General features: G+C 44.9%; 2 protein-coding genes across 2 annotated transcripts; both read right to left on the bottom strand.

Annotated features, from left to right (window-relative positions):
- Window positions 1-2,403: 2,403 nt before the first annotated feature.
- On the bottom strand, window positions 2,404-8,070 carry SSBP1 (single stranded DNA binding protein 1). The gene is made up of 7 exons (XM_030450421.1): window positions 7,908-8,070; window positions 7,744-7,780; window positions 6,196-6,256; window positions 5,157-5,297; window positions 4,194-4,281; window positions 3,862-3,950; window positions 2,404-2,584 (listed from the first exon to the last, which is right to left on the bottom strand). Exons 2-7 carry the CDS (start codon window positions 7,765-7,767, stop codon window positions 2,538-2,540), a joined length of 450 nt encoding a protein of 149 aa, XP_030306281.1. The 5' UTR covers window positions 7,768-7,780; window positions 7,908-8,070; the 3' UTR covers window positions 2,404-2,537.
- Window positions 8,071-9,237: 1,167 nt separating this feature from the next.
- WEE2 (WEE1 homolog 2) lies at window positions 9,238-22,094 on the bottom strand. Its single transcript, XM_030450409.1, has 11 exons — window positions 21,726-22,094; window positions 18,560-18,756; window positions 17,670-17,718; window positions 15,058-15,230; window positions 14,333-14,454; window positions 12,918-13,064; window positions 12,030-12,131; window positions 11,626-11,711; window positions 10,593-10,763; window positions 10,365-10,507; window positions 9,238-9,464 (listed from the first exon to the last, which is right to left on the bottom strand). Exons 1-11 carry the CDS (start codon window positions 22,065-22,067, stop codon window positions 9,308-9,310), a joined length of 1,689 nt encoding a protein of 562 aa, XP_030306269.1. The 5' UTR covers window positions 22,068-22,094; the 3' UTR covers window positions 9,238-9,307.
- Between the last annotated feature and the right edge of the window lie 2,314 nt (window positions 22,095-24,408).

The raw sequence follows: 24,408 nt of genomic DNA, 5'->3' as shown, positions 1-24,408 counted from the left end.
CAAAATAAATTCCCTGCAAAGGTCAAACACTTCCAAGTGTCCTGGTTGATGCAAGCAATCAGAGTTTGCCTAAGCCAGTTTACACAAGAGGTTAACATAGACAAGCAAAGGCTGAATGACATCAAGGGACAGCAGGGAAAAACTCATTGCCTAACTATAAACAAGGTAACACTGTATTTAAATCAGTAGACACTACTTCCATTTTTTAACATTTCTTCAAAGAACAAGTACCTAGACATAAAAAGCCAACACAGATGCTGTAGGAACACTGATTTCACACCACATTTTCTTAGAACCAGAATTACTTAGTTGTAGATTAACTTTGCCCCATAGCATCAAAGCAGACAAGGGAACTGAAGGCACAACATACCTTTGCCACTGGTTGTTTTTCTGCAATTACATGGATTACTAATGAAGAATAATTTGTGAAAATCTACCCTAATGCAAAAGTGTGAACACTCAAAATACCACACCACTTCTCAAACAGCAGGTTCTCCAAGTAGGTGCACGTTGTCTCTGTAGCAGATTCAGTCATTTAAAGAGCAACTTTAAACAGAGCAACCAGAAAAGCAAGAAAAGTTGGAAGTTCTTGAACAAATATTTTCTTTGTTGGCACCTAATCCCACACCCAGCTCTGTCCCCATCCTGAGCCAGGGGCAGAGATTAGCATGAGCCATTCAGCAGCCTGAGAGGAGTTCTGGCAGCTCTGGCCCCTCCATGTGCAGCAGTCAAGGGAAGCACTGCTGTTGACTCTACTTGGAGCTGGGGATAGAAAGCCAGCTCACAAACTCAGAGACTGTCACAAGCTGTGTTGAGCTCCACCACCACAGCAGAGCACAGAAAAAGGAGGTAGCTGCTAAACAGAGGCTGAGCAGGCTCACCCCAGGCCTCCTAGATACAAAGGAAGCTTAAGACAAAAGCACAGCTTTCAGCTGAAAGACAAAATTTGTGCAGAACAAACCCAAACTGTTATTTGGGTCACTACTAAAAGTCCACTGTTACAGTTTCTCCCAGTAGTACAACAGCCTCAGATTGAACACAAAGTAGTTAAGGGATTTAACTAAGTCAGAATTAAGTTCAAACTTTCTACTTAAAAAGGCACCACTTAAAGTAGCTAAGCATTTCCAGCACATCTGACACCCACATATGCCAGTGACAGAGGCTAGGATGCTAGTTAAAGCATGAATTTCAACCAGAAATAGATACTGAACTGCAAGAATTTTTGGTAGAACTTAATGTTCATAGAAGCAGGATTTATTGATTTATTTATTTAAAGGAGAAGAGCTGTAAAAACTTTAAAAAAGCACATTCTGTACTGGACTCAGAGAGATGAGATACAAAATTCCACCAGCTTTGACTGCGGGAAATTGTCACCTCTAATGTTTTCCCTTTCCTGTTGACATTCCCAGTGGGAATGTCACCACTCCTACAAGTAAAAGAATGAAACTCCTTTTTTACTTGTGTGATTTTTCACTAGCAGTACTAATAACTCTCAGTCTTCCTGACAAGAAAACAAAGTTAAAGCAAACTAAATGCCACTCCCACACTGTCCTGAGAATCCTGGACCAGGAACGTTTTCCACATGATCTCAGGGCCTCTGGGAAGGAACAGCCAAGGCAGCCACTCCTCCAGCTCCTCCTGATGGCAAGCAGCAGCCATAGCACCCTCAGCACCCTCACAAGGTACTGGGATGATGTTCATGTTATGATGATCATGTCAAACAGCACCCTCACAAGATACTGGGATGATAATGTTCATGTCAAATACCATAATAAAGACCTAAGCATATGACCAAAACAGGGTTTGGTGGAAGACAACACCTGATTTAATCAAATGTGATGATCCATAGAGGGGCAGATGCAAATGTGAAATCACAGAAAGCTTCCTCCTAGTCTGTGACAGAGGAGCTGCAAGCTGTGCACCAGTCAAGGGCAATGGCTCTGCTTTAAACTTACTGTCTAGTTTAAAATTACTGCCTCACCTAGTGAGAAGTGGGGAAGGAAACCTATGGAACAGAGGAGAGACATTAACAGTCAAAGATGATTAGGCTGTCAAGCCTCTCAAGACCTGACTCTCCATCCCTGGAGATATTTAAAAAGAGACTGGATGTGGCGCTCAGTGCCATGGTCTGGTAACCGCAGCAGTAGTGGATCAAGGGTTGGACTTGATGATCTCTGGGGTCCCTTCCAACCCAGCCAATTCTATGATTCTATGAAGACAGAAGAGAGATGGTGAAGGCAGCCAAGCGCAGAAGGTTTAAAAATGGCTGAAAGTTCAACAGGTGATTTCCATTCATATATCCACCATCTCATTATAGCTGCCTGATTTACCTTTCTCTTAAAAAAAAAAAAATCAAAATGATGATGAATAGAGAGAAAGCACACAGGAAAACCAAAACAAAACACAGAGATAGCCCTGTAGGTATCAAACATTTTATTTATTTTTTAAAGAAACTACAGCAATACACATGATTACAGAATTATGAAGCTTCATAAAACAAAAGGAATGAAATGGCCTGGGTCCAAGCAAAAACGGCCTCACACCTTATCTTTCATACTACCTTCACTCAGAAAAATCACATTATCTGAAAAAAAAAAAAAAAAGGAATAAATTAATCTTTAGGATTGTTTTGCCCTGTTGCAAGCCCACCCACTCACAAAGACAACCTATTTGTGTTAAAATGAGCTGCAAAGATGCAGATTTCAAAACAGAATAGCTCCTAAAATAAAACATTGTCCAATTAATGTTTTTTTGCTTTTATCTCCCCAAAATGCTGAAAATTCAAGTTGATTGTACATATTTTGAAACAGCTGCATTGAACCTGATGAAAAGCTCCTTAAGAAAGATAACAAACACTTTGAAATAATAGCTTGAGACTCTGACTATCATCTCTACCCATTACAGCTTATTCCCTTTCTGTTTTGTCATTTTCAGTATGCACTACCATGTTATCAGCCTATGGGACACTACAGGAATCTCACATCAGTAATTTCTAAAGCACCTTGAGACTGGGGTACTGAACACAAAGAAGAAATTAATATTAATTTAAAAAGATTTGCTTCACCCCTTCAGTAATTTGTTGAATAGCAACCTGCAGCACTGCCAGCTGAACTGCTCATGTGAAAGCTTGATTACTATTGTTTCAAAGAGGCCACACACAAGAAACCTCCAGAATCATGGGGTTTTTTTTCCTTCTCCATTGGTGAAGCTTTGGGTTTTTTCAATCCATTTGTGCAACAGAAATGTTTGCTCTATTATTTTAGCCCTCCCTCAGAAGCCACAAATAGGGGCTCTACCCACGGTAAAGATGTGGGATGCTCACATTATTTAAAGGCTCAAAGAGAAACTTTCCCGTCTTCATTCCATCTACCCAAGGGACAAATAATCTTCCTCTCTATTTGGTGCTCTCCTCACCACTACTGGCTACCAGGCTGAGGTCTTTTAAATTCTCCATCAAGTTATCCTCACACAGAAGATCTTTCACACAGGCCCTTCAAGTTAGTGAAGCCCTCAGTCTTAAACAGGAAGAAAAAATTCCCTGCCAGACCAAGACAAATCTACTAAACTCTTGTGCTTAGATAGGCATCTGCCTGACCTGCAGTACTGCATACCAGTGTTCCTAAAACACACAGTATCTACCTGCTGCACCAACTGCTTTGTGTGAGCAAACAGCGCAAGAGGTTGCAACTACTTGCTCTCAGTGTCTTCACCAGCAGTGCCAGAGGACACCCAGTAGTAGAGCCTGTTCATCCCACCAAAATCCCCAAGTGTGGATTGAGAGGGTGAAGATCTATTTCAAAGGTCAAAGCAGAGAGAAAGTGGAAGAAAGAGCAAGAGAGGCATTGCTATGTTATTCCTTACCTGCTATAATTGTTGTGGCCTGCCTCCTCACATTGTTTTTATCTGTATATTCACCATAGTCTATCTTCCCTTCAACAAAGATTCGAGAACTGGGAAAAAACAAACAAACAACAAAAAACCCAAATCAAGAATTTGCTTCTGGTCAAGACACCTGTAAGTCTGTTTTCTCCTCTATAACAGATTCTGAATACAGAGGCTTTTGTCTCACTTGTTTAGTGGCTCTACTAATTTACTTTAAGGCACTTCTTTCTTAGTATAGCTCCTACTCACCATAATTATTACAATCAACCTATTAAGGCATTAAAGCCTCAGTCACATTGTTATTCACTTACCCCTTCTTCACATACTGATAAGTAACATCCCTGAGGCCAGGTCTGAAGACAGAGATTCTGTGCCATGTTGTCTTCTGACTGATATCACCTAAGTTACATAAAAATAGCAAAGTTGGATGCCAAATCCTCTTTTTGAGCCAAGCCTCAAAATCAGTTACTCAAATTAAGTTGGCGTTTCTCAAAGAAAAGCCTTGTCCCACTCCATACTAGAACACTGTTTTCCACTCATCTGTGTCCAAATTGAAGTATCATGAGAAGCACAGTTCAGACCAAGAGATCAAGTTGTCTCAAGTTGTGTCAGGGGAGGTTTAGGTTGGATATTAGAAAGAATTTCTTTACAGAGAGAGTGATCAAGCATTGGAATGGACTGCCCAGGGAAGTAGTGGATTCTCCATCCCTGGAGATATTTAAAAAGAGACTGGATGTGGCACTCAGTGCCATGGTCTGGTAACTGCAGCAGTAGTGGATCAAGGGTTGGACTTGATGATCTCTGAGGTCCCTTCCAACCCAGCCAATTCTGTGATTCTATGATCAGTCTTCCTGGAAGCCAGTGCTCATAGAAGAATTTTTTCCCCACTTACACTCTCTTTATTGACCCAAAGTTAAGAGAGAAAAAAAATTAAGTCTCCTGTAGCTGCAGACTGATGGAAGAATCAAAAAGAAAACGTATCAGGATTTGGTTTCCTTTTTCCTCCTCTTGGGATACCAGTAAGATTACAGAACTTGTTACACTTCTGGGAACCCCAACAGTGAAAAACTAACAACACCTTTTCCTCTTCTCCAGAGGAAGGCTGACATGCAGATCTCTACTCACTACATGCTGCTGAGGATCAGTGAGAGCGTCAAATGAACTTCCCTGCACCCCAGAGATTTACACAGCAGCCTGAAGACAGTGTGGTGCTACTGAACATGCAAACATGACCATGGAACATGGCAGAAGCAGGCTGCTCACTGCAGACTCACCTCCTTGGCCTACATCACTGTCTCCTGTTCTCCACATCTCATTGGTTGCAAGAGAAAATATGGTAACAGGGTTTTTGCCTTCCACTTGCCTCATGATGGGGTCCTGTCCAACACGCCCAAGTAATTGAACACGATTCATGGCTGAAATGCAAGACAGTAGAAATATATACAGGTAAATTACAATGTTTCTAATCATGGCAAGTTGTAACTTTTGTCAAGGGCCAAAACAATGATTTTCTGCACCACTTCCAAACCATTTTCAAGCCCTTGTGACTTTTGGCTTATTCAGGCCCTACAGATGGTTGACTGTGCCTGTACAATCATCACTGCTCATTTAGAAAGCTAAAAGATTCCTTATTATTTCTGTTCCTTTGTCATCTTTTCCACCATACATCACTTGAGACTTTTTTTGCATTTACTCATCTGAATTATTTTTTTGTTATGATGAAACCACAGCATTCCACTGGTTGTCACTAAACCAAGAGCAGCAAAGGGTCACTAGTTTTTACACAGGTACTAGGACGAGGTAGACACAATTTATTACTTCTCTTTGTTGAAGGAGAACTCAAAGAGGTCAGGGGATCATCATGTGCACAATGAGCACATGAACTGAATGGTAAAATCTGAAGTGTCCACCTGGAACAAATCATGCAGGAGCAGCAGCACCAAACAAGTGCCCCAGGCATACAGGAGAGACTGATAAAAAAAGCACAAGACACCCTAATGCAGGTGTACTAGAAAACATGACAGCAGCTTACCTGATTCCCTGCCACTGATACAGCACTGAATACCTGCCTTTTACTGCAGTACAGGTTATACTGCATATCAGAGCTTTTCTTTTTTTTTCTCTCACCCCTTAAGGGCTCCTTGACTTGCTGAAGACCATATAGGAAGCTATGCAAAAGTGTTTGAAACAACACACTTAGTTACTGCATTCAGGAGCTACCATTGCCATTTCTCTCCTGCTATATTTTCAGCCATTCTAAAACAGAGGAAAACAACCAAGAGTAAAATAAGCTCCATCTGAGGAGCTACTTACATCTTTCAAGTACCAAGGAGCCAGCTGTTTCAGACTCATGTCTTACAAACTGTCGAAGCACCTGAAGGAACAGACAAGTGTTAGTTTCATAAAGCATGAATGTCCTTCACGTGCCTTTGCACCTTGTGTTCCGAAGTTACAGAGGTTTTGAAAGTAGAAGCTGCCTAGGAAAAAGAATGACCAACCAATTATTTTTGTGGCATGCAGTGACTACTGTTCTCCTGTAACACATAAGGAGCTGAACCAGGGGCTTGTCTAGTTGGCTGGGCTTTGGTTTTTGGAAACTGCAAGCACAGTTTTGACAGTTTCATTAACTTTCTGCTTCAAAGATTAACAATATATGCCCAAAATGTACTCCTATCTGTCACCATAAGCAGTATGACACTGATAAACCCTTTGTTCCCAAGCAAAGAGCAAATCAATGCCACAAAAATCTGCACACTCTGCTTACTGCTTCCTCACTAAAGGAGGAAGAGCAGGCACTGACCTCTTCTCTCTGTTGACCAACGACAGGACCCAAGGGAACAGTAGGAAGATGGGCTGGGGGAAATTTAGGTTTGATATAAGGAAAACTTTTTTCACCCAGAGGGTTGACAGTGGAACAGACTCCCCAGGGAAGTAGTCATGGCACAAGGCCTGTCTGAGTTCAAGAAGTTTTTGGGTGATGCTCTCAGGCACATGGTGTGATCCTTAGGGTACCCTACACAGCAACAGGAGTTGGACTTGATGATCCTGATGGGTCCTTTCCAACTCAGCAGGTTTTATGATTCTAAACACACGCAAGAAAAGGCACTGGCTTGATGCTGGCAAACACTATGTCCTAGAAAAAGGAGGAGAAAAGCCCAGAGACACCTCTGCAAGAGGCCCACATGCAGAGACGTGGAGAAACATTCATCTCCCACAAAAAGGAGATGAACAAAGACTTTAAAAGGAAGACGAGACAGACCACTCTGTGTTGAACTAAACCGCAGGAAACACAGCTTGCAAAACAGAAGCTGGTTTGCATGTCTGCATGATTCCCTGATCACAAACCACTTAAGAGTCACTCCATGGATGAGCCAGATCTTTAAATACGTCCTTTTTTCCAAGCTGCACTAAAGGCACCCGCAACTACGGGTGGTTCGCGTAGGAAAACCGGCTGGCAGGTAGTTCAGGGGAGGCTCTGCGAACGCAGGGCCCGGCTGCAGAGCTCTGGTTCGGCCTCGGCGGCCCAGAATCCTCGGTTCTCCCCGCACGTTCTCACGTCAGAACAGGGGGGGCGACAGCCAACACCGAGCCCCGCCGCAAGAAAGTGCCCACAACCCCGCGGCGGGCTGAGAGGAGAGGGGCGGGAGCTCCTTCTCACCGCCTCCCCGGGGGTGGGAGGGCTTTAGGCGCCCTCTCCCCGTCCCCAGCGGGGACTCCGGGCCGCACAGCCAAGGCCCAACTCCTCGCTGGGCTCACGACCCAAACCTCAGCGCTCTGCTTCCCTCCCCCACTCCCCCACCCCCTCCGACACGGCCCCGGTCCAATCGCCACCACAGCCCCGGTTCCCCGCACAGCCCCTACCTGCCACGCCGGTCGCCGCAACATGCCGCCGCCGCGCCTGCGGAAGGAAAAGCAGGGCTGAAGCCGCGCCAGTGGGAGCCCCAACCCCACCGCCGGCACCCACCCTCACCCACACCCCTCTCCCCTCCGCCGCCCGGTCCCGTCCGACCCCCCGCCCTCTGCACCTCTCCCGCCGCAGCCCCGCAGTCCGCCGGAAGCGGAAAGGGAAGCGAGAGGGGACTGTGAAAAGCGGGTCGGGCCGGAAGCGCGACCCTCTGCCCCGCCGGCGCTTCCGCGGCCCGGTCCGACGAGGTCCGGAGAGGGCGGCGTGGGGTGGGCTGGGGGGCCGGTACCGAGCCCGCTCTGTAACCGGGGCGGGAAAAGAGAGCTCCCCCTCCCTCCCCCTCTCGTCGCACGGGGGAGGAAGTGAGAGGTGCTGGGGAAGGAGGCCCAAAGAGGAAAACAAAAAGTCAGGCGGGCGTAGGTAAAAGGATTAAAATCTTTATTTGCGCGTTTCGCTTCTCCAGAGGCAGGATCTGAACAGGTTAAACGCCCGCGCCGCCCGGCACTGGGAAACGAACTTTATCAAACATCAGAACATAACCGAGTGGCAAACCACACGCCCTGCCCTCCCTGGCAGCCACGCAGCCCCTTGTGCCCAGACACCCCTGGCAAGGACACAGAAAGGGACAAGCCACGGGGGTGGGAGTGAGCGAGAAGGGTTAATAAATACCAAATATACACGCATTTTACAAGGCAACTCCAAGAAACAGACAAAAAAACAACCCCAAACAAACCCTTCCCAGCTTCCTTACTGTCAGGCCACTCGCACCGTGAGCAGGACCTGTGGAAGGGGTTACAGAGCCCTGCTGCCAGCAGCACTCCTCACACAGCTGCCTCTCCAGCTTTGGGCAAGAAATCCTCGGTGACAGACATAAAACAAGATCAGGCATCAGGGACAAGTCTGCAAAAGCTTAACCAGTGGCACAGGTTTGTGCTTGTTCCTGAAAGTTAAGGCAGAGAAAGTTTTCCTTCTGCTTCCACAAGTAAAGCCCCCTTTATTCAGGAGTATTTTCCTTTTTGTCCCTGTCAGTGAAATGCCACTCCAGTGGCATCCCAAGTCCACCAGGACTGCTGGATAACCTGTCTGCCTCCTGACATACATTTCACTGTCATTTCTACCTCCTCTCTTCCATGAGGACCCAGCTGTAGATGCTGCTTCCACATAACAGCCACTTCTTCCTCTCTGAAGCAACATTAAGACCACAAAAATCATCATCAATAACAGGCCACAACAAAACAAAGAGGGAAGTAGAAGGAATGCCATCCTTTCCCTTGTATGGCAAAGCTATTCTTCATTTGGAAGACTAGTTACACCAGAAATTAAACAAGACTGAGGACAACAATTCTAAATCCCATGATCTGACACCTGTAAAACCGTCGTTCTTCCCTAAACCAGCATCATAACTGAAGAGGGAACCAAAAACCACAACAGGGAGAACTACTATGGGGCATCAGTCTGTGTAAACCTTCTTGCTTTCACAGGGCTATTTAGCATGCAGAGCTTTTTGGACAACACAAAAGTTCAGTAACCCAAAGTAAAGCTAAAAGAGCGACAGCTTTTCCCCCCCACCAGGCGTTTGCTGTTTTGCTTAGAAGAGGTTTCAGACTCTTGCAACTTGGCACTTCCTAAGGGCTGGTCCTTCATGAGGGTCTGGGCAAGGCGGGCTGCTTTAAGTTCCCTGCAGGGGGGAGATGGAAGAAGAGGGAAAAAAAACACCACATCATGCACGAATCCCCCATCAGCTACAGAAGAAAGCTATGGACAATCTTGCACAACAAGTTTACTGAGGTACTCCAGCATTGCTGGAAAGTTGCCTCTTTACCCCAGAGGGTGACAAATATTGCTGTATTTCTAGAGTTTCTACTTCAGAACAGAGCAGCTTCAAAGGTATACCAAAAGTAAACTATAAGCCAGGTAAGCAACATAATGGCACCAGGATGAAGAGTTCCTAGCTCTGTTTTTTCCCATTGCTCCAAATATTAGTGAGTGGTGAGACTTGATTCACAGCACCATCTCATGCAGCAGAAATACATAATAAAGGCACATGCTTCTTTTCCATTGCCTTTTCCCCCAGTGCTTGCTGCATTCCTAGGGCATATGCTCTCCTGGTACTGGAAAACCTATTTCCCAACCAACCATTGCACTAAGAGGGGGGGGGAGGGTGAGGCCATTCGTAGATCCCAGCACCTCAAAACATTACTGCCAACAGCAATGTGAGAAGGAACAAGGGGAAAAAGGACATCTGCCACCACCCCATGTTTCTGAGGTGCAAGACCATTCTCAGTGCAGGATCAACTCTTCACCTGCCCACTGGCTGCATATATCACCCTTTTCCAACACCAGCATACAAGTTCCCTGCTCTAATACAGGCATTTCCTCATAGCCAGAGGCAAACCACAGCTGCTAGGGCACTACAGGTTCCTGCTACAGCCCCATCACCCTCCCAGCTTCAGGCATGGGATCTGACTGGGCATTGCTGCACCTTGGTTCTCCCAGCACAAAAATCCTACAGTCAAGCCTGTTGAGCAGCACTTGTTCTGCTCATGTCTTCTCCCCCTCACACCCAAGCCAGCCTTACCTTTCCAGCATGGCAGTCTTGCACTTCTCCACATTTAGCTGCTTCTGGAGCTGCACAGCTTTTCCACAAGAAGGACACAGAATTGGGTGTTTAGTAAGAGCTGTGGCAGAAGGCCTTTCCACGGGGTCAGGATGAATCATGAGCTGGAAAGCAAAGCAAAATTCAGAGTTTAATACTCCCTCAGTCACAACTGAAAAAGCCTCCACCATCTCAAGGCTACTTCCTCACCTGGAGGAGCTCAAAAAAGGCAAGAGGAAGCTTCTGGGGGATGGTGGGGACATTGCCCTGGCGAATGTGGTGCCACATGGTCCCGTTGTGAGGGAGCGGGGCCGCACCGGCTGCTAGAGCCACTGTGAGTGCCAGGGCAAAGATGTCTGCCTTTGGCAGGTGGGAATATTGCTGCAGAGAGAAGAGACACAGTTACACAGAGGGAATTGTCTTGCTGGACTGAACAAATGTGGGGTGGGATTGCCAGTGGAAGCAATCAAACAAGTATAAGACTGCCTTCACCATCCCCATTAGTTTTTTTCTCCTCTTTTGGATAAGAATTTCACTAGCAGGTAGTACTAGTAACTAATATCATCTTCACCCAGTCATGAGGAGCTCCCAGCTCACATTAGGATCAGTGGAGCAAATCCAGAGGATGGCCCAAACAATGTATGCCTGCAGCCTTCACCACAAGGCAGCAAGCTAGCCATGTCCAATTTGTTCTAAAGATTGCCTGTGATATATTGAACTAACAGTTCCTAAATCCACTTGCAGCACAAAAAGATGCTGTCACTTAAATACCTGAGGTGATGAACACATCCAAGCTGGTTGTTACATACAGATTCCCTTTTTGTTCATAGCCCAAGTGGCAAAACTGCAGCCAGTTTAAGAGGCGAGTTGTTCCTCTCACCTCTCCATACTACCTGACCAGCACTTGCTGTACAAGACATTTGTCTGGGTGCATCACAGTAGTCACATCCAGCAGTCTAATCTCAGCTGGGTGCATAACATGAAATGCCTCCAAACTTGAAAATGTTTTGTTCCATTCATCTCTTGCAAGTAGAATAGTTGTGTTTGCCTCATGATAAAGTTACTTATGAAATATATTGGGTATTTACATGACAAGACCCATGCCTACACTACTCTTAATCAAGTGTTAATTTTGCTAAGTTCACAGCCAGATCAGACACAAGAAGAGGAGAAAAGGCAAGGAATATGCCAGATTAATGACTGCACAACAGTGAATCTCTCCCCACCCCACCAGCAGCTGTACCTCTTGCAAAACCTCATTGGCCAAAAACCTTCTGTCTCCTTCTTCCACCTGTGGGTTAGTTATTGATGTCACATGGCCAAGGTCACCTGAGACAAAGAACAAGTGATTAGGAACACAAACAAATCTAGATCTCTTCCATCAGTAAAATCCTGCATTTTATGGGTACCAACAGAAAAATTAGGAAATACTGAGTTAGAGACCCAGCTTGCTCCTGCTCAGGAATCTGGGCTTGGAAACAAGCACATGGACTTTTCATTCCTCTTTAGAGGAATCAATTCTGGTAAGCAGCAGAGTAATTCAGGACTATACCATCAGTTTCATCTGCAAGTCTCTTCAGCCAGCAGGACAGAGCTGTATCAAGCAGCCCTAATTTTAAGCCAGTTGTAAAGTGACTTAAAACCTACCAATCTTATACACCACCCCAGAAGAGAATTCATCTTCACTGTCGCTCTCTTCCTGCCCATCAGGGCTCATAACTACCAGCTTGTGACAGATGAAGATGTTACCTGCAAGACAGTGAAGTTCAGCAATAGTTCTGTATCAGTAGGCAGCCTGACAAATTTGTCAAAATCCCACCTATGAATCTAGTTAAGACTTCAGACAGAGAAACTATGCATTCTTCCCTCCATCCCTCTGCTTTCTGCCCAGCTCATGTATTCAGCAATACTGCTGGCAGAAGACAATTGTATCTTGTGCATAAAATATCCTACTGTAATAAACTTTTCTGGCTCTCAAGCCTGAAGTACAACTCCAGCAGGAAAATGGAGTTCCACTATAAGGCTGGAACTATGTAACTGCGGAGAGGAGCATTGCCCCAGCGATCCCATGCTCAGCTGCAAAGGGGAAAGCTTGTTACTACTTTTTGTAGGAACTTAACCCTCAGGATAGGTACAATAAACATTCACTTCTCTCTCAAGCTCTCACACACAAAGGCCAAGTGTTGTGCAACAAGACAGCAGCAAATAAGGAAGTCCCTGTCTTCATTAGCAGCCTTACTTGCTCCACCAGCATCAAAGTAATTCCCATAGATGAGCCAGGATTATGAAGATCATGAGAAGTAAAATGCTGTCAACTAACAGAGAAGGCTCAGTTTTAGAGCAGCAGTAGTGGAAAGATGGAAAAAAAACCCAAAACCCTACAACAACGAACTCAGAAGACATTCACCTCTTAGGGCAAGATCCTCTTTCCTTTGAAGCACTGAAATAGGTCCAGTCAGAAGGACCAACTTCAGATCCTTGCCCCCTCAGTTCACTTGGAGGACCCTCCACCAAGGAGGAGAGCACTATACTTACTAGGTTTGATATCCAGGTGCACAAGGCCAGAGTTGTGGATGTATTTTAGCCCCATTGAGACTTGTAACAGTATGTCTTTCAGCTCTGCTTCTGAGAAATACTGGCCAAGCTTTGCATTTTCCAACAGCACATCTTGGAGACTCCCTCCTAGGTGAAAACAGTCAGTCTGAGACCAGAGAACAATTTGGAGCAGCATGTTTGAAATAGCTGAGTAGAAACTATTGCCCAGAGCATTTGGCAGACTTGGTAGAGTCAAACCCCTGCCAGACCAGCTATCTATGCTCTAGTGATCAGGCCTGGACATCACCATTTGGCTTCAGCCTTTCTGTTGCCTCAGAGCACCCAGCTCCCTGCTTGTCAACAACTAAGCAGCTTCAGTACAATCTGCAGCATGAAAATTGCTGACCTGGTAGTGATGCTGATGCTGCAAGTTAATAGTGGAAAAGTTAATTACTTTTAACATGCTTACAGGCAGAAGGCATTCATATGAATGCTGAAGTAAGGAAATTAAGCTCCCACTAACAACTTTTTGATTGAAGGACAACGTCTGACACAGAATTAGCATTTTGTGGGTCTCCATTGAGGTATTCAAGACTATTTGGCTATTTCAAGACTAGAAAATACCATGGTCTTTCACCCCATCAGCCTGCTTTTCACTACTTTAGTCTGATATTTGTCTGCTAGAACATAGGGAATGCATCAATGCTGCAGCAATGATCACATTTCCAGGTTAACTCCATCAGATTTTCAGTCATTATTCCAAATAGTTCTCACCACTCATCTTTGAGCCTCAAGACTGCAGCAGCAGTTGAAAGAGGAGCTACATATTTGCCTTCAGCTCCTCTGGTACCCAGATGTGTCTTCTCCAGTGTTTGGCAAACAGGGGTATGGCCAAGGGCAAACCCAAGACTCTACCACCCTGCCTGCAGCACTCCCATTCATGATTTACCTCATTTAGCACTGCTCCTCTGTAACTGCTGAGCTCTTTCCTCCAGCCAAGATGTGAGATGCCTCCATCACAAGCAGGTAGGCACGCTTCAAATCATTATTCCCTTTTTTAAGAGGGGTTTGTTTTCAAGATGCATGGCACTTCAGTTAGCTACTCCTATGTCTCTCATATCAGGTTTTACCTGGGCAGTCCAAGACACTGCTCAAAGCAGCATCAGGGGGAGCACTTTTCCAGGCCAGCCAACTCAGAGAAACAGTTTGAAAATCCCACAGATTACAGGGTATCCACTGCTTGAAAAACACTGGTACCATTCAGAGCTTTGTCTAAATATGATGAGCCCTTACTGGATTCCCCATGAAACTGTAGCCCCAGTGCCTTTGCCCCACAATGTCCCATATTTAAGTACAAAAGGCAGTAAATGCACCCATCCTGAGATCCCAGCCTTTCATAATGTCACAGCTCTTACCATTGCAGTGCTCATTTTGGATAATCATGTGGCCATCCTCTGCCCAGGCTGAATAGTAGCGCACAACATGGGGGTGGTGCCCAAGGACAGCGTGAGCATAAACCTCACGCAGTGCCAGCTGCCTGGAGAAGCACATAGAGAAAAAAGCAGTGGTGACAGGGTGCTGCTTGGGACCACACAAGGAGGCCTGGTTTGCAGCCTGGCTTGAGAAAGGGAAACCAAAATTGAAAACCCAGGAGAAAGTCCTAAACAAAGATATACTGGCTCTAACAGGTGCTGAAGAAAAGCCTGCCCCTGCTCAAATGTGCTGAGCATCTGTCAAAAATATAATTACTGAGCAAGTATTTTGTTAGAGGTAAAGCATAGTCAAAGACTTCAGCATGCAGGACAGCACTAGCTGGTCAATACCAATGTAAGCAGTGCTGGCTTTACAGGGCAGGAACATACCACAAATAAACTATATGATGATGGACCTGAGAAGTTCAGGTGAGCTGTCATCTCACTTTGCAATGCATGTGACTTTTCTCAGATATTTATACCCCACAGTCTTAACAGGATAACCTCCCCCTCTCTCCCAGCTGCTACTTGTGAGAGCAACAGCAGCCACTTTTTGCTCATGCCACCCCTCAGAAGATACCTTTAGATCCACACTCCCCCTTCCCCATCACACTTCCCAAGAACATGCCCATCATTTTTAACTGGCAATTTCTAGCCAGCACACTCACTCATCTGAGGATCCTGCCAGAGGCCTTTTGGAGCGTTTGATGGCATAAACACATCCATCAAGACGTTTGATGCACTTGTAGACAGAGCCAAACTCCCCCATACCAATTTTTTCCAGTTCCAGGAACTCTTTCTTGTAGCGGGAAACCATATTGCTCTCTTTCAGAGGGTATCTCTACAAGATCACAAAAACAGCAAAGATAAATATGAGCTGAAAGACTTAGATAACAACATCTGTTATGCTTTTAGAGCTGTGTAACACTTGATCTCACAGAGCACACATGTTGCTCCCTCTTCCATTTTCGATGCTCATCCAGGCATTCCAGTTCTTCTTGAAACACCACCTTTCTCTTAGGCACATTGTGGTTTGTTCTGACCACCCAATGAAGTCCATCTTGGCTTGACTAGGGCAAATACTTTTTTTTCTTTAATTCTGGTTTTTAAAATAATGAATTGCTACCAATAGAGGTATAAATTGCAGCTAAGGATAACTGCAGTCTAGGCTGCTGTATGTACCTAAGCCTCCTTGGGTTGCTACCATCACACCTCTTCTCTTGCCAGCCCTCCCCAGTTCATTGATCCAAGGCTGATGGAGTCTGCAGCAAGAAAATACTTGACTTGTGCCTCAAGAAGACTCAAGATGACCTGTTACCAGCCATGGTAGGTGAAAGTCCAGTGCCACTGAATTGGACTCATGCACTGAATGTGCTTCAATAAGAGCCATTGCCTGTTCTGAGCTCAGGAGAGAAGCTTGGTATGTTGGCTTGATGTGGCCCCAGCTATGCTTTATACTCTGTGCTGGTAAGAACTGCTTTACTCTGGCAGGTAAGGTTGCCTGCAGCAGAGACACTGAATCAGTTCAGGCTCTCATCAGCTTTAAAGCCCATCAACTGCTGACTGCTGGCACATTAGCAGGTCTCAGTGTATCTATTTGTATTCCCAGCATTTCTCTCCAGGAGCCACTTTTCCACTAAGGGCTGAAAGCCTGCACAACAGCTGCAACACTGCTATTGCTACAATAATGGTTCTCTAGGGAAATAGGAGCTACTGCCTGTAGAGTGATGTCTCCTGGCAAGGGAGATAAGAGATAAGCAGTGGAGCATGACATGAACAACAAGAAAGTGGATTAAGTGATTTTTACCTCATCCTCCTGCAGCCCTTACAGAATGGTGGCTTCTGTGGTGTGATGAAACCACTGCTGGTTTTGAGGCAGTAAATGGCAGGGGTAGAGTGGGTCATGACAGGCAGCAAGATGTGGCCCATATAAACCAGCAGCCCTTCATAACAGGTTATATTTCGTAAGGCAGATGTATTTTACAGTATCTTAAAAAGCTCTTGGTACGCACTTCTATATCTCTATAACGTAATCTAACTGGCACTCGAGCAGAGTAATATTTCTGAAAGTCTCGAGTTATTTGAGGCATTCTTCTAAGGAAAACGATTGTGACAGCCCCTGAAGTTACCTGGCAACAGGTTGACTCTGCAACTGTAGTTTCCCCATGGAGACCAAGGCTTTCTGCAATACCAGTCTCCTCGGCTAGAGGGTACCAGTATTCTTCTAGTGAGCCTAATTACTCCCAATTACAAAGAACAATTCTATCTGCTCGCACAAGGCAATTCCCTCAATAGGGCTACTCAGGAAAATTGTGATTTTTTTTTTTTTACGTCATCTGAACACAAGTATTTAATTTAGGCTTGGCTTGCTTTCCAGAAGCCAGCTGGATAAATTGTTTCCCTACAGATAGAATTGGAAAGAAGGAAGACTGCTGTGGGACGTGGATTCCCCCACCAGTTCCCAGGTTCTACCAGCACAGCTGGGGGGATGTGGGACCTCTTACCATGCCCTGTGCAGCCAACACACTCCACCACTGAGGTTTGTCAGAAAAGTACAAGCATTGGCAACAGGAAGAGAATTTGGGTTTGTGCTGTAGGACACTGTTTGCCATCCTGTAGCTACATAAGATGTGGGGGGCCCTTCCCTTGGACCCCTAGGCACAGACACCCCTCAGCTTGAGGTTTACCTACTGAAGGAGAGCGCCGACTTTGCCACCTTGCTTCAGAAGTTTAAGCTGCAGTAGTCACAATGGCAAACTTTGCCTTCAGTACTTTTCCATGTCAGAGCTCTTCAGCTCAGCCTTTTTGAAATGAAGGCCCATATGTTATTTGCAACATGAAAGCCACATTCCATTCATGCTCAAAGATGCTCAGTACACTGCTTCATAGGAACAGCAATACACCTGCTTCCTCAAACCACAAAGGCAGTCACTGTTTACACTAGAGAAAACATTTAATAATATAGCAAAAGTTTCCCTGGAGGAACACAAATGAAAAGACCTCCTGACCAAACTCAGTGAATTTTAGAATTATTTGTCAAAGTTTAAGCTCTGCTTTAGTAGAAATTTCCTGTAGAGAAAGGAATCTTTACCATGTTTTTTTCTCAAGCATTACCATGAAACATTCAGCTTGGAATTATCCTGTCACAGGTATTCATACTCTGTCATAATACCCTGATTTATACTCAGGGGTATTTGTACTCCAACAGCAGAATAAATTGTATCAAACACAATCTTTACTAGCATCTTATCTTTGCTGTGGGGTTAATACAGACACTCACCATTGTAGGTAGCTCTCGTTTTATCCGTTTTCTTGGATCAGAATCCTTCCTGTAACAGAAATTTAGTCTGGGTGTATCATTCCAGTGCAGCAGCCCAACTGAGACTTGAAAACATTTTTTCAAAAGAATCTTCAAACCATGCTCCCTAGTTTAACTACAGATGTATTTCATAAAGTGTTAATACACAATGAGTTTCCAATTGAGGCCCTAAAAACTGTAGTCCTGGGATAGGAAGTCATCTTTTCCATTAAAAAAGCTTCCACATACCAACTTCACTACTGCTCACAGGACAGAATAGCATCGTTCAAGGGCACCATTCTCCCAGTCACCTTCCTACTGGTGATGCTACAACAAGCTCCTAAAGTGAAGGAGATAACTCTTGCACAGTGCTTTCAAGGGGAATATTCAAAGGAGCTGTTACAGTTGAGGCTATGAAAGAAGCTGAATGTCACTGCAGTGCACAGGTACTTGACTAAGCTTGGATCTTGTTTAACCCAGAATAGGTCCAGATCCTTTGCAGGTTAGCAGTGGCCTGCACCTACCTTAAAAGCTCTGTAACTTACAGGCATGCACATAATTTCTTCCAAGTTGTGGGTACATACACAACTGACTGAAGCTCCACTCTGCCCATGGTTGAAAAGAGAGCAATACAGGTTTCCCCTGCAGCCACAGCACTAAGGTTAACTCTTGTTCAGAAATGCAAGTGGGAGATCAAAGGAAATAGTTGATTTTATTTATGTTTCTATTACCTTCATATATCTGCTAATGTTTGCTCTGGACCAATGAATACCATGGAAGTGAGTCATTGATAGCATATAAAGTACTAAACATATCTATCATCACTTAACTCCTTCAGTCTCCTTCCAGCCTATTAAGAATAGTTCACTTACAGCTGTCCTCTGGTCTTCTTGCCATTAGGAAGGAAGAGCATTTGTCGATATGATTCTGGTGTAAAGGGATTAATGTTGACACGAGGAGCTCCAGAAGGGTCAGCTAAGTCAGCACCAGGAGTAAATCTCAGATGTCGAAAGCCTTTTGGTTGGGCCTTGGTCCCAGATGAAGGGAAAGCTGTCTTTGATAACAGGCTCTGTATGGAAGGAAAATAAAGTGGCAGATAAACCAGCAAAAGTATTTTGTTGCCTTCTGTCAGAATAAAATCCCTGCTCTCCTGGAAACCAAGAACTTAATTCACTGCCTCAGACCAGCCAATTCATTAAAACCCTGCATCTCTAATATAGTCCTGAGAGTTTACTTCTCCTTCCACAAAGTTTGTTACTACATTTGTTACTAAACCCTCTCAGACTCTATTCCCTGTTCATGTGGGTGAAGCCTGTGGTGCCATTTTGACAAGCAGAGTCCTAAAGAGGAGCCAGCTGTTCATCTGTCCTACCTACAGAGACACAGGAATCACAACATATCTTCCATTGACACAAGATGACCTGGTTCTGTCAAGCATGGACATGACAGCAGTTTGGTCAGGATAGGTTTGTCAGGGGATGAGATAGAACATCACCCAAGTTTTCTTCTGGATCCCCAGCAATAAGCAGCATTAGTATAGGAGAAGTTGGTAGAAATATTTTTGGCTACTGACAAAGTGACAAGAAAACAGTTCTCCTCGAGGAAGAAAAAGAGTTGCAGGAATCTAAGTTCAGAAAGAACCTCTTGATTTTCTATAGTTCATCTTCCCACAGAAGAGACAAACCATTGAGTTTCCTCTAGTCCAAATCCTTGGGATGAACACAGCATTACTTTAGAAAAGTACTCAGTTTTGATCTGAAGACTGAAAAGCCTACTTACTTTCCATGATTTCCCTTCCCTTCAGTAACCATCAGCTTTTCAAAATACATTTTTAACTTGTATCAGCTTCAAGTGAGTGATAGAAGGTCTGAAATGGCTTTCAACATATCTTTTAGTTAAAAGACCTTCAAGAATCCAGAACTCTCCCTGTCATGAAGATCAAGATACCTTTTGATCCAACAGTGGTCTCTCTTTTAGGTGAAGATGTGGCTCCAGAATCCTACTGAAAGTTTTTGAAAAACCCTAGAGCTGCATACAGTATCCTGCATCCACCTACCCGATTCTGTACTCATTGATAGAGCTATTTCTAGGACATCCCTCTGTTTCTATATGGTACTTGGAAGTTCACTACTGGTTTCCTATGACACTGAAAGTGCTTCTTGATCACTTTCTCAAGCTTTGGTCAGTTTTAAATTCAGCAGCCAAGCAGCTCTGTAGAACTGTGGCTCCATTCTAGTCTAGCCACAGGTCAGGAAAGGAATCTAAAATACCATTGCATCCTAATGTTGTACACATGGATTTTCCATCTGCTCTACTAGAACTCTAGTGCATATTCAAGCAGACCTGGTTCCTGTAACATTATCTGATACCATACAGAGAAAGGCAGCCACCACAACTAGTTACAGAAATCTCTTCCAGGATTGGGTAGGTCCACAAAATGCAGTAATCTCTCTCCTCTACACATCCTAGCTGGGGCCACAGTGCTCATCTGTCTGCAGATGGACGTGGCTTTGCTCTTACCCTCTCTCTCACCTTTAAATGTGCCGAGATCAATGCTCCCAGCTTCATTTATAGGCAGATTTAGGCCCTTTAGGTATGCTCGGAAACCAAGACCTTTCTCCCAGAAGATAGCAAAGGAAATTAAATTGATTTAGCATAATTGCTGCTCATGTGCTACAAGGTGAGGAACCACAGGCAACACATCTTCAGGCACCCAGAAGACCTGTTATCTGCAGCAGAGCACACACTGGAAGCATCTTACACTACCATCTGGTCTGAAAGAGAGATTCCAGACCTCCCATCTATTTTCAGATGAGATTCAGGGGGATTTCTTACAAAGGGTCTTTGGAAGAAATGAGTGATGCCATGTAGATCCACTTTCTCCTAGGGAGTTGCAGGCCAGTCCTCAGTAAATGTCTGCAGTTGGTCATATGTGGCCATAGGTTCATCCTTCTCCCCCCATATGCAGGTTTCTGGAGGAGGACAGAAGTCAAATCCTAGCTCAGAAGTACTGAAAGCACAAATCTTTTGTGCCTTGCAAAGGAGCAACTGGTCCATCAGCAGAGCAGGAATATTGAGAGAAGACTGAAAAAAAGCTACATTTCACTGCAAGTTTTGAATGTTAGAAGCCAGTGCACACAACAAAAATTATCTAGGAACAGAGAAGCTGGCACCAAGTCTCCACTTGTGCTTACAGAAGACAGAAGTTGTTGGATTATAATCCATATGAGAAGCCTCAGAGAAAATAGGGGCTGGGATCATTCCACCAATAAACTAGGTCATCAAAATGAAACGAAGTTTAATTTTAGGACAACGACTTCCAGGATGGCTGGCTAACCATTCCTCCACAAGCACACATTGATTTGTTACTGTTTCCACAGGGGTTGTTACCCTATGCACTGTGAAGTCTCTTTTCTTAAATTCGCTGAACAGCTCAGTTTCTCACAAAAAGAGTCAACAGCATAGGAAAGCAACCTGGCTGGAGGCAATCCAGACTGACGAGACCAGGTACATCCCCTCCACAAAGCTATTTACAACTTCCTTTTTCAAGAGAAAACCCACTTGGGTCTGAAATGTGCTGAACAGAGCAGTCAGGCCAGCTGCCTGTCTCCCAGCTCTCCCTAGAATGAGAAGCTCCTTGAAGAGAAATGAGTTTTTCTCTGTGGGAGCACAGTGCACAGTTCCTGCAGAGATGCTACAGATGTCTGCTCCCCTAAGGAGAACGTAAAGGATGCACAGGCAGCCCAAGCACATGGTTGCTTGGGGTTTTTCAAGTCAGACTGATGCCAACTAACTGGTTTTAACAACAGCTTGGAAAGAGCCAAGACACTTTCTTCTGCACAAAGATTTCTGTTTACACCCACAGAATAAACCTTTCCATAGCTAAGCAGCTCACAGTCCATGTTTCTAAGAGAAGACACTAAAACCAGTAACATTTTTAAAAAGTGCTTCCCAAAGAGCTAACAGATCCCCTCACCACCCAGCAACACCACAGACCCTGTCTGCCTACTCAGACACAGACAAGACACATGGCATTACCTTGGGAGTGTGTGGGGTGTCACAGAGTTGCAGCTTTTTCCAGGTGATATGCAGTGGGGTCTCAGCATTACCCCGGCTCTTGTTCACGACCGGGGAAGGATTCAGGGTGGGACTCGGAGAGGCTTTTGTCCTGCTCAGGTAAATCTCACTGAGATTTCTCTGAGGAGTTGCTGCCAAGGGACTGCTCTCTTGCCACTCATAAAACTGGCAGCTCCTAGTGGGGCTCAAGCTTAAATCATCCTCCTCCTCCTCCTCCTGTACACTTATGTCTTCGCTGTCTTCACCACAACTGGAAAAATCCAGTCGCTGAATGAATTCATTGCTGTTTTCCCAGTCATCCATTTCACCATATGACACAGAACAGGTAGAGCTGATACCAGCCTACTCTGTTAGAGAGAGAAGATAGCATTATTTACACAGGCAGAGTAACTACCCTCTTCCTTGACTCATCAAAGGTGTTTGTTTTGCCTACTTCATGCACTCTCCCATCTCAGCCTCACATACACAGAAGCTATGGTCACTCATAGTTATAATTTGATGGCATTGGATAAGGAAGAGTACCCCAGAATTAGCAAATTCAAATCTACTAAGCAACTGTTCATGTAACAGCAACAGAATCTGCTTTTCACCTTGGTGGTGCAAGTCAGACACAACTCAGATATCACTGCTTTTCCCTGGAAGCCTTCAGGGCTACCTCTCCACCCACTAATACTTCACCTGTACTTTCATCCCACTTAGAAACAGAGCTATCAGTTCTTAGAGAACAACACACACCAACCTCCCCCTCATCCTTTTCTACTTTAAAATTGTCAACCAGAGAAAAAGAACCCATGCTACATACCCCTGTAAAAGCAAAAGGTGCCCCAAGCAGTTACCAGATAACCCTACAAATAAGCCTCCTCCTGCCCTGGCACATTTATAACCACCCCCACCACACTTGGGCCATTGCTGATGGGAAACATCTGGAGATTGGAAGCACCTGTGCACCTTTCCCTGTGCTGAGGGAAGTTGGTGGCTGAGGGGTTTTGCTATGGGTGTGGATTTGCTGGGCCTGCAATCAGCTCTGCAGGGAGCCAGGGCTCCCTCTGAGTCATCTCCTTGCTTTTGCAGGCTTTTCCCTCCTCCAGCTTCCTGGGGCTGATGGGGAGGTGATGTTTGCTGACAGCCAGTCTGCTCCATGTTAATCCCATCAGAGATGCAGCAGCCTTGTGGGATTTACTTGGATAAGAGATTAGGCTTGTGGTGATGGGGGACTGTGCTTCCTTCTTTAAAGGCTGAATTTCACCTCCTTTATTTAGTTGTGTGTTAGTTTGGGCAAGGGTTGCAGCCTGCATGGAGGGGTTAGTTCCATAATATTTAACATGCCAAATTTCAGATCTAGGCACCACACACAAGTCTTTGGGTTCCCACCTTGAGGGCTCAAGGGAGAGGAGGGAGAACATGGCTGCATCAGTGAAGGCAGCTCCACAGGTAGGGTGGCTCTGCCGATCAGAGAAGGGGTCTATGTTTCCTCTTGCTGAAACACTGTGAAAAACAAGGATCCTTCCATGACTGATCCTGTGCTTTAAAGTGGGACCAGAGTGAGCTTTAACTAATGGGCAACGAGGTTACAGCAGACTTTTTTCTTAGCACCAAAGAAAACTTCTAGAAAGACATGCAGAAATTGGGAGTCGCTGCATCCCTGAAGAGATGCCAGAACCAGTTTGTGCTTTCCCATGCACATTGTAGGAATTGCCTCCAGAACATAAAAGGATGTGTCAATCTGAGGTGACTCAGCCCTGCTCTTTGAATGGAAAGGATGGCCACACAGGTCTCTGAAGTTACCTGTTAGGCCTGTGATTAGCAATTTGGTGGCAATACAGGCCACCAAAGCTGTTTTAGGAGGACATGCCAGGAACTCCATCTTGGTTTTATTGCTGCATCTGGCCCAGAGGTTGAAATATTTCTTCCAGGCACAGAGCCTGTTGCTGCCATGCAGACTCTCTCCTGCAATGCAGCTGCTGCATCTCCCTGCGCCTTACCTTGAGCAAGGTCCAAAAGCCTGGGAGTGCTGGTGCTGGCTGCTTTTTGCTGTGAAAAGCTGTCTCTGCAGCATCTGGCCAACTGAGATACTATGGCAGAACCACTTTAGTACTGCTGTGATCTGACTGTATTAATCAGATGTTCAGCATTTGGAGCCTTGGATACTAATATTGCATTGTAAATCTGAAAAACTAATGCCTTTAGTCCCCATAACCACATTTTAATTAATAACCCAGCAATTAAACTCTTTCAGACCACAGTTTTCAGTCCCATCTGAAACACTTTCTTTTTTCCCCCCCTCAGGCTTTATTGTCAGAATACATTTTTCTAAGCAGGAATGAACTCTTTCATCTTGCATCCTCCAACTAAAAGTTACATTTTCATTTCACATTTTTTCTGGAGGACTACTCAAAGGTCTCATGGACAATTTTCTTAGCCCTCAGTTGGAAGGAAAATGTGTTCATTTTCTTTTGAATGCAAGGTTGTTTTCTTTTTCTCCTAAAAGGGTCACATTTTCTCCTGGCCCAATTTTTTTAAAAATTTAGTTTATTTTTGTGAAATAATAAAGTTTTTCCTTATATCCAACAAACAGTGTGCCCTGAAGCTGGCCCAGATTTCTAGCCAAAGGAGTGTAAATAGCTCTGGTACCACCAGGTTTCCG

The sequence above is a fragment of the Calypte anna genome, chromosome 1, assembly GCF_003957555.1.
Source record: "Calypte anna isolate BGI_N300 chromosome 1, bCalAnn1_v1.p, whole genome shotgun sequence".
Classification (NCBI taxonomy): Eukaryota; Metazoa; Chordata; class Aves; order Apodiformes; family Trochilidae; genus Calypte; species Calypte anna.
Note: the sequence above shows the minus strand (reverse complement) of the source record. Positions and strands in the feature narration are given on the sequence as shown.

Bases quoted from the DNA above. Each gene is read 5' to 3' on its own strand.
- WEE2 (XM_030450409.1), bottom strand. From the start codon at position 22,067: ATGGATGACTGGGAAAACAGCAATGAATTCATTCAGCGACTGGATTTT. The intron at 17,719-18,559 runs GTAAGTGAACTA...TTTCTGTTACAG, and splicing joins AAGAAGACCAGAGGACAGCT to GAAGGATTCTGATCCAAGAA. The intron at 13,065-14,332 runs GTAAGAGCTGTG...GTTTTCACCTAG, and splicing joins CCAAAATGAGCACTGCAATG to GAGGGAGTCTCCAAGATGTG.
- SSBP1 (XM_030450421.1), bottom strand. From the start codon at position 7,767: ATGTTGCGGCGACCGGCGTGGCAG. The intron at 3,951-4,193 runs GTAAGTGAATAA...GTTTTTTCCCAG, and splicing joins TATCAGTATGTGAAGAAGGG to TTCTCGAATCTTTGTTGAAG. The intron at 2,585-3,861 runs GTAAGGAATAAC...TTTTTTTTTCAG, and splicing joins GGCCACAACAATTATAGCAG to ATAATGTGATTTTTCTGAGT.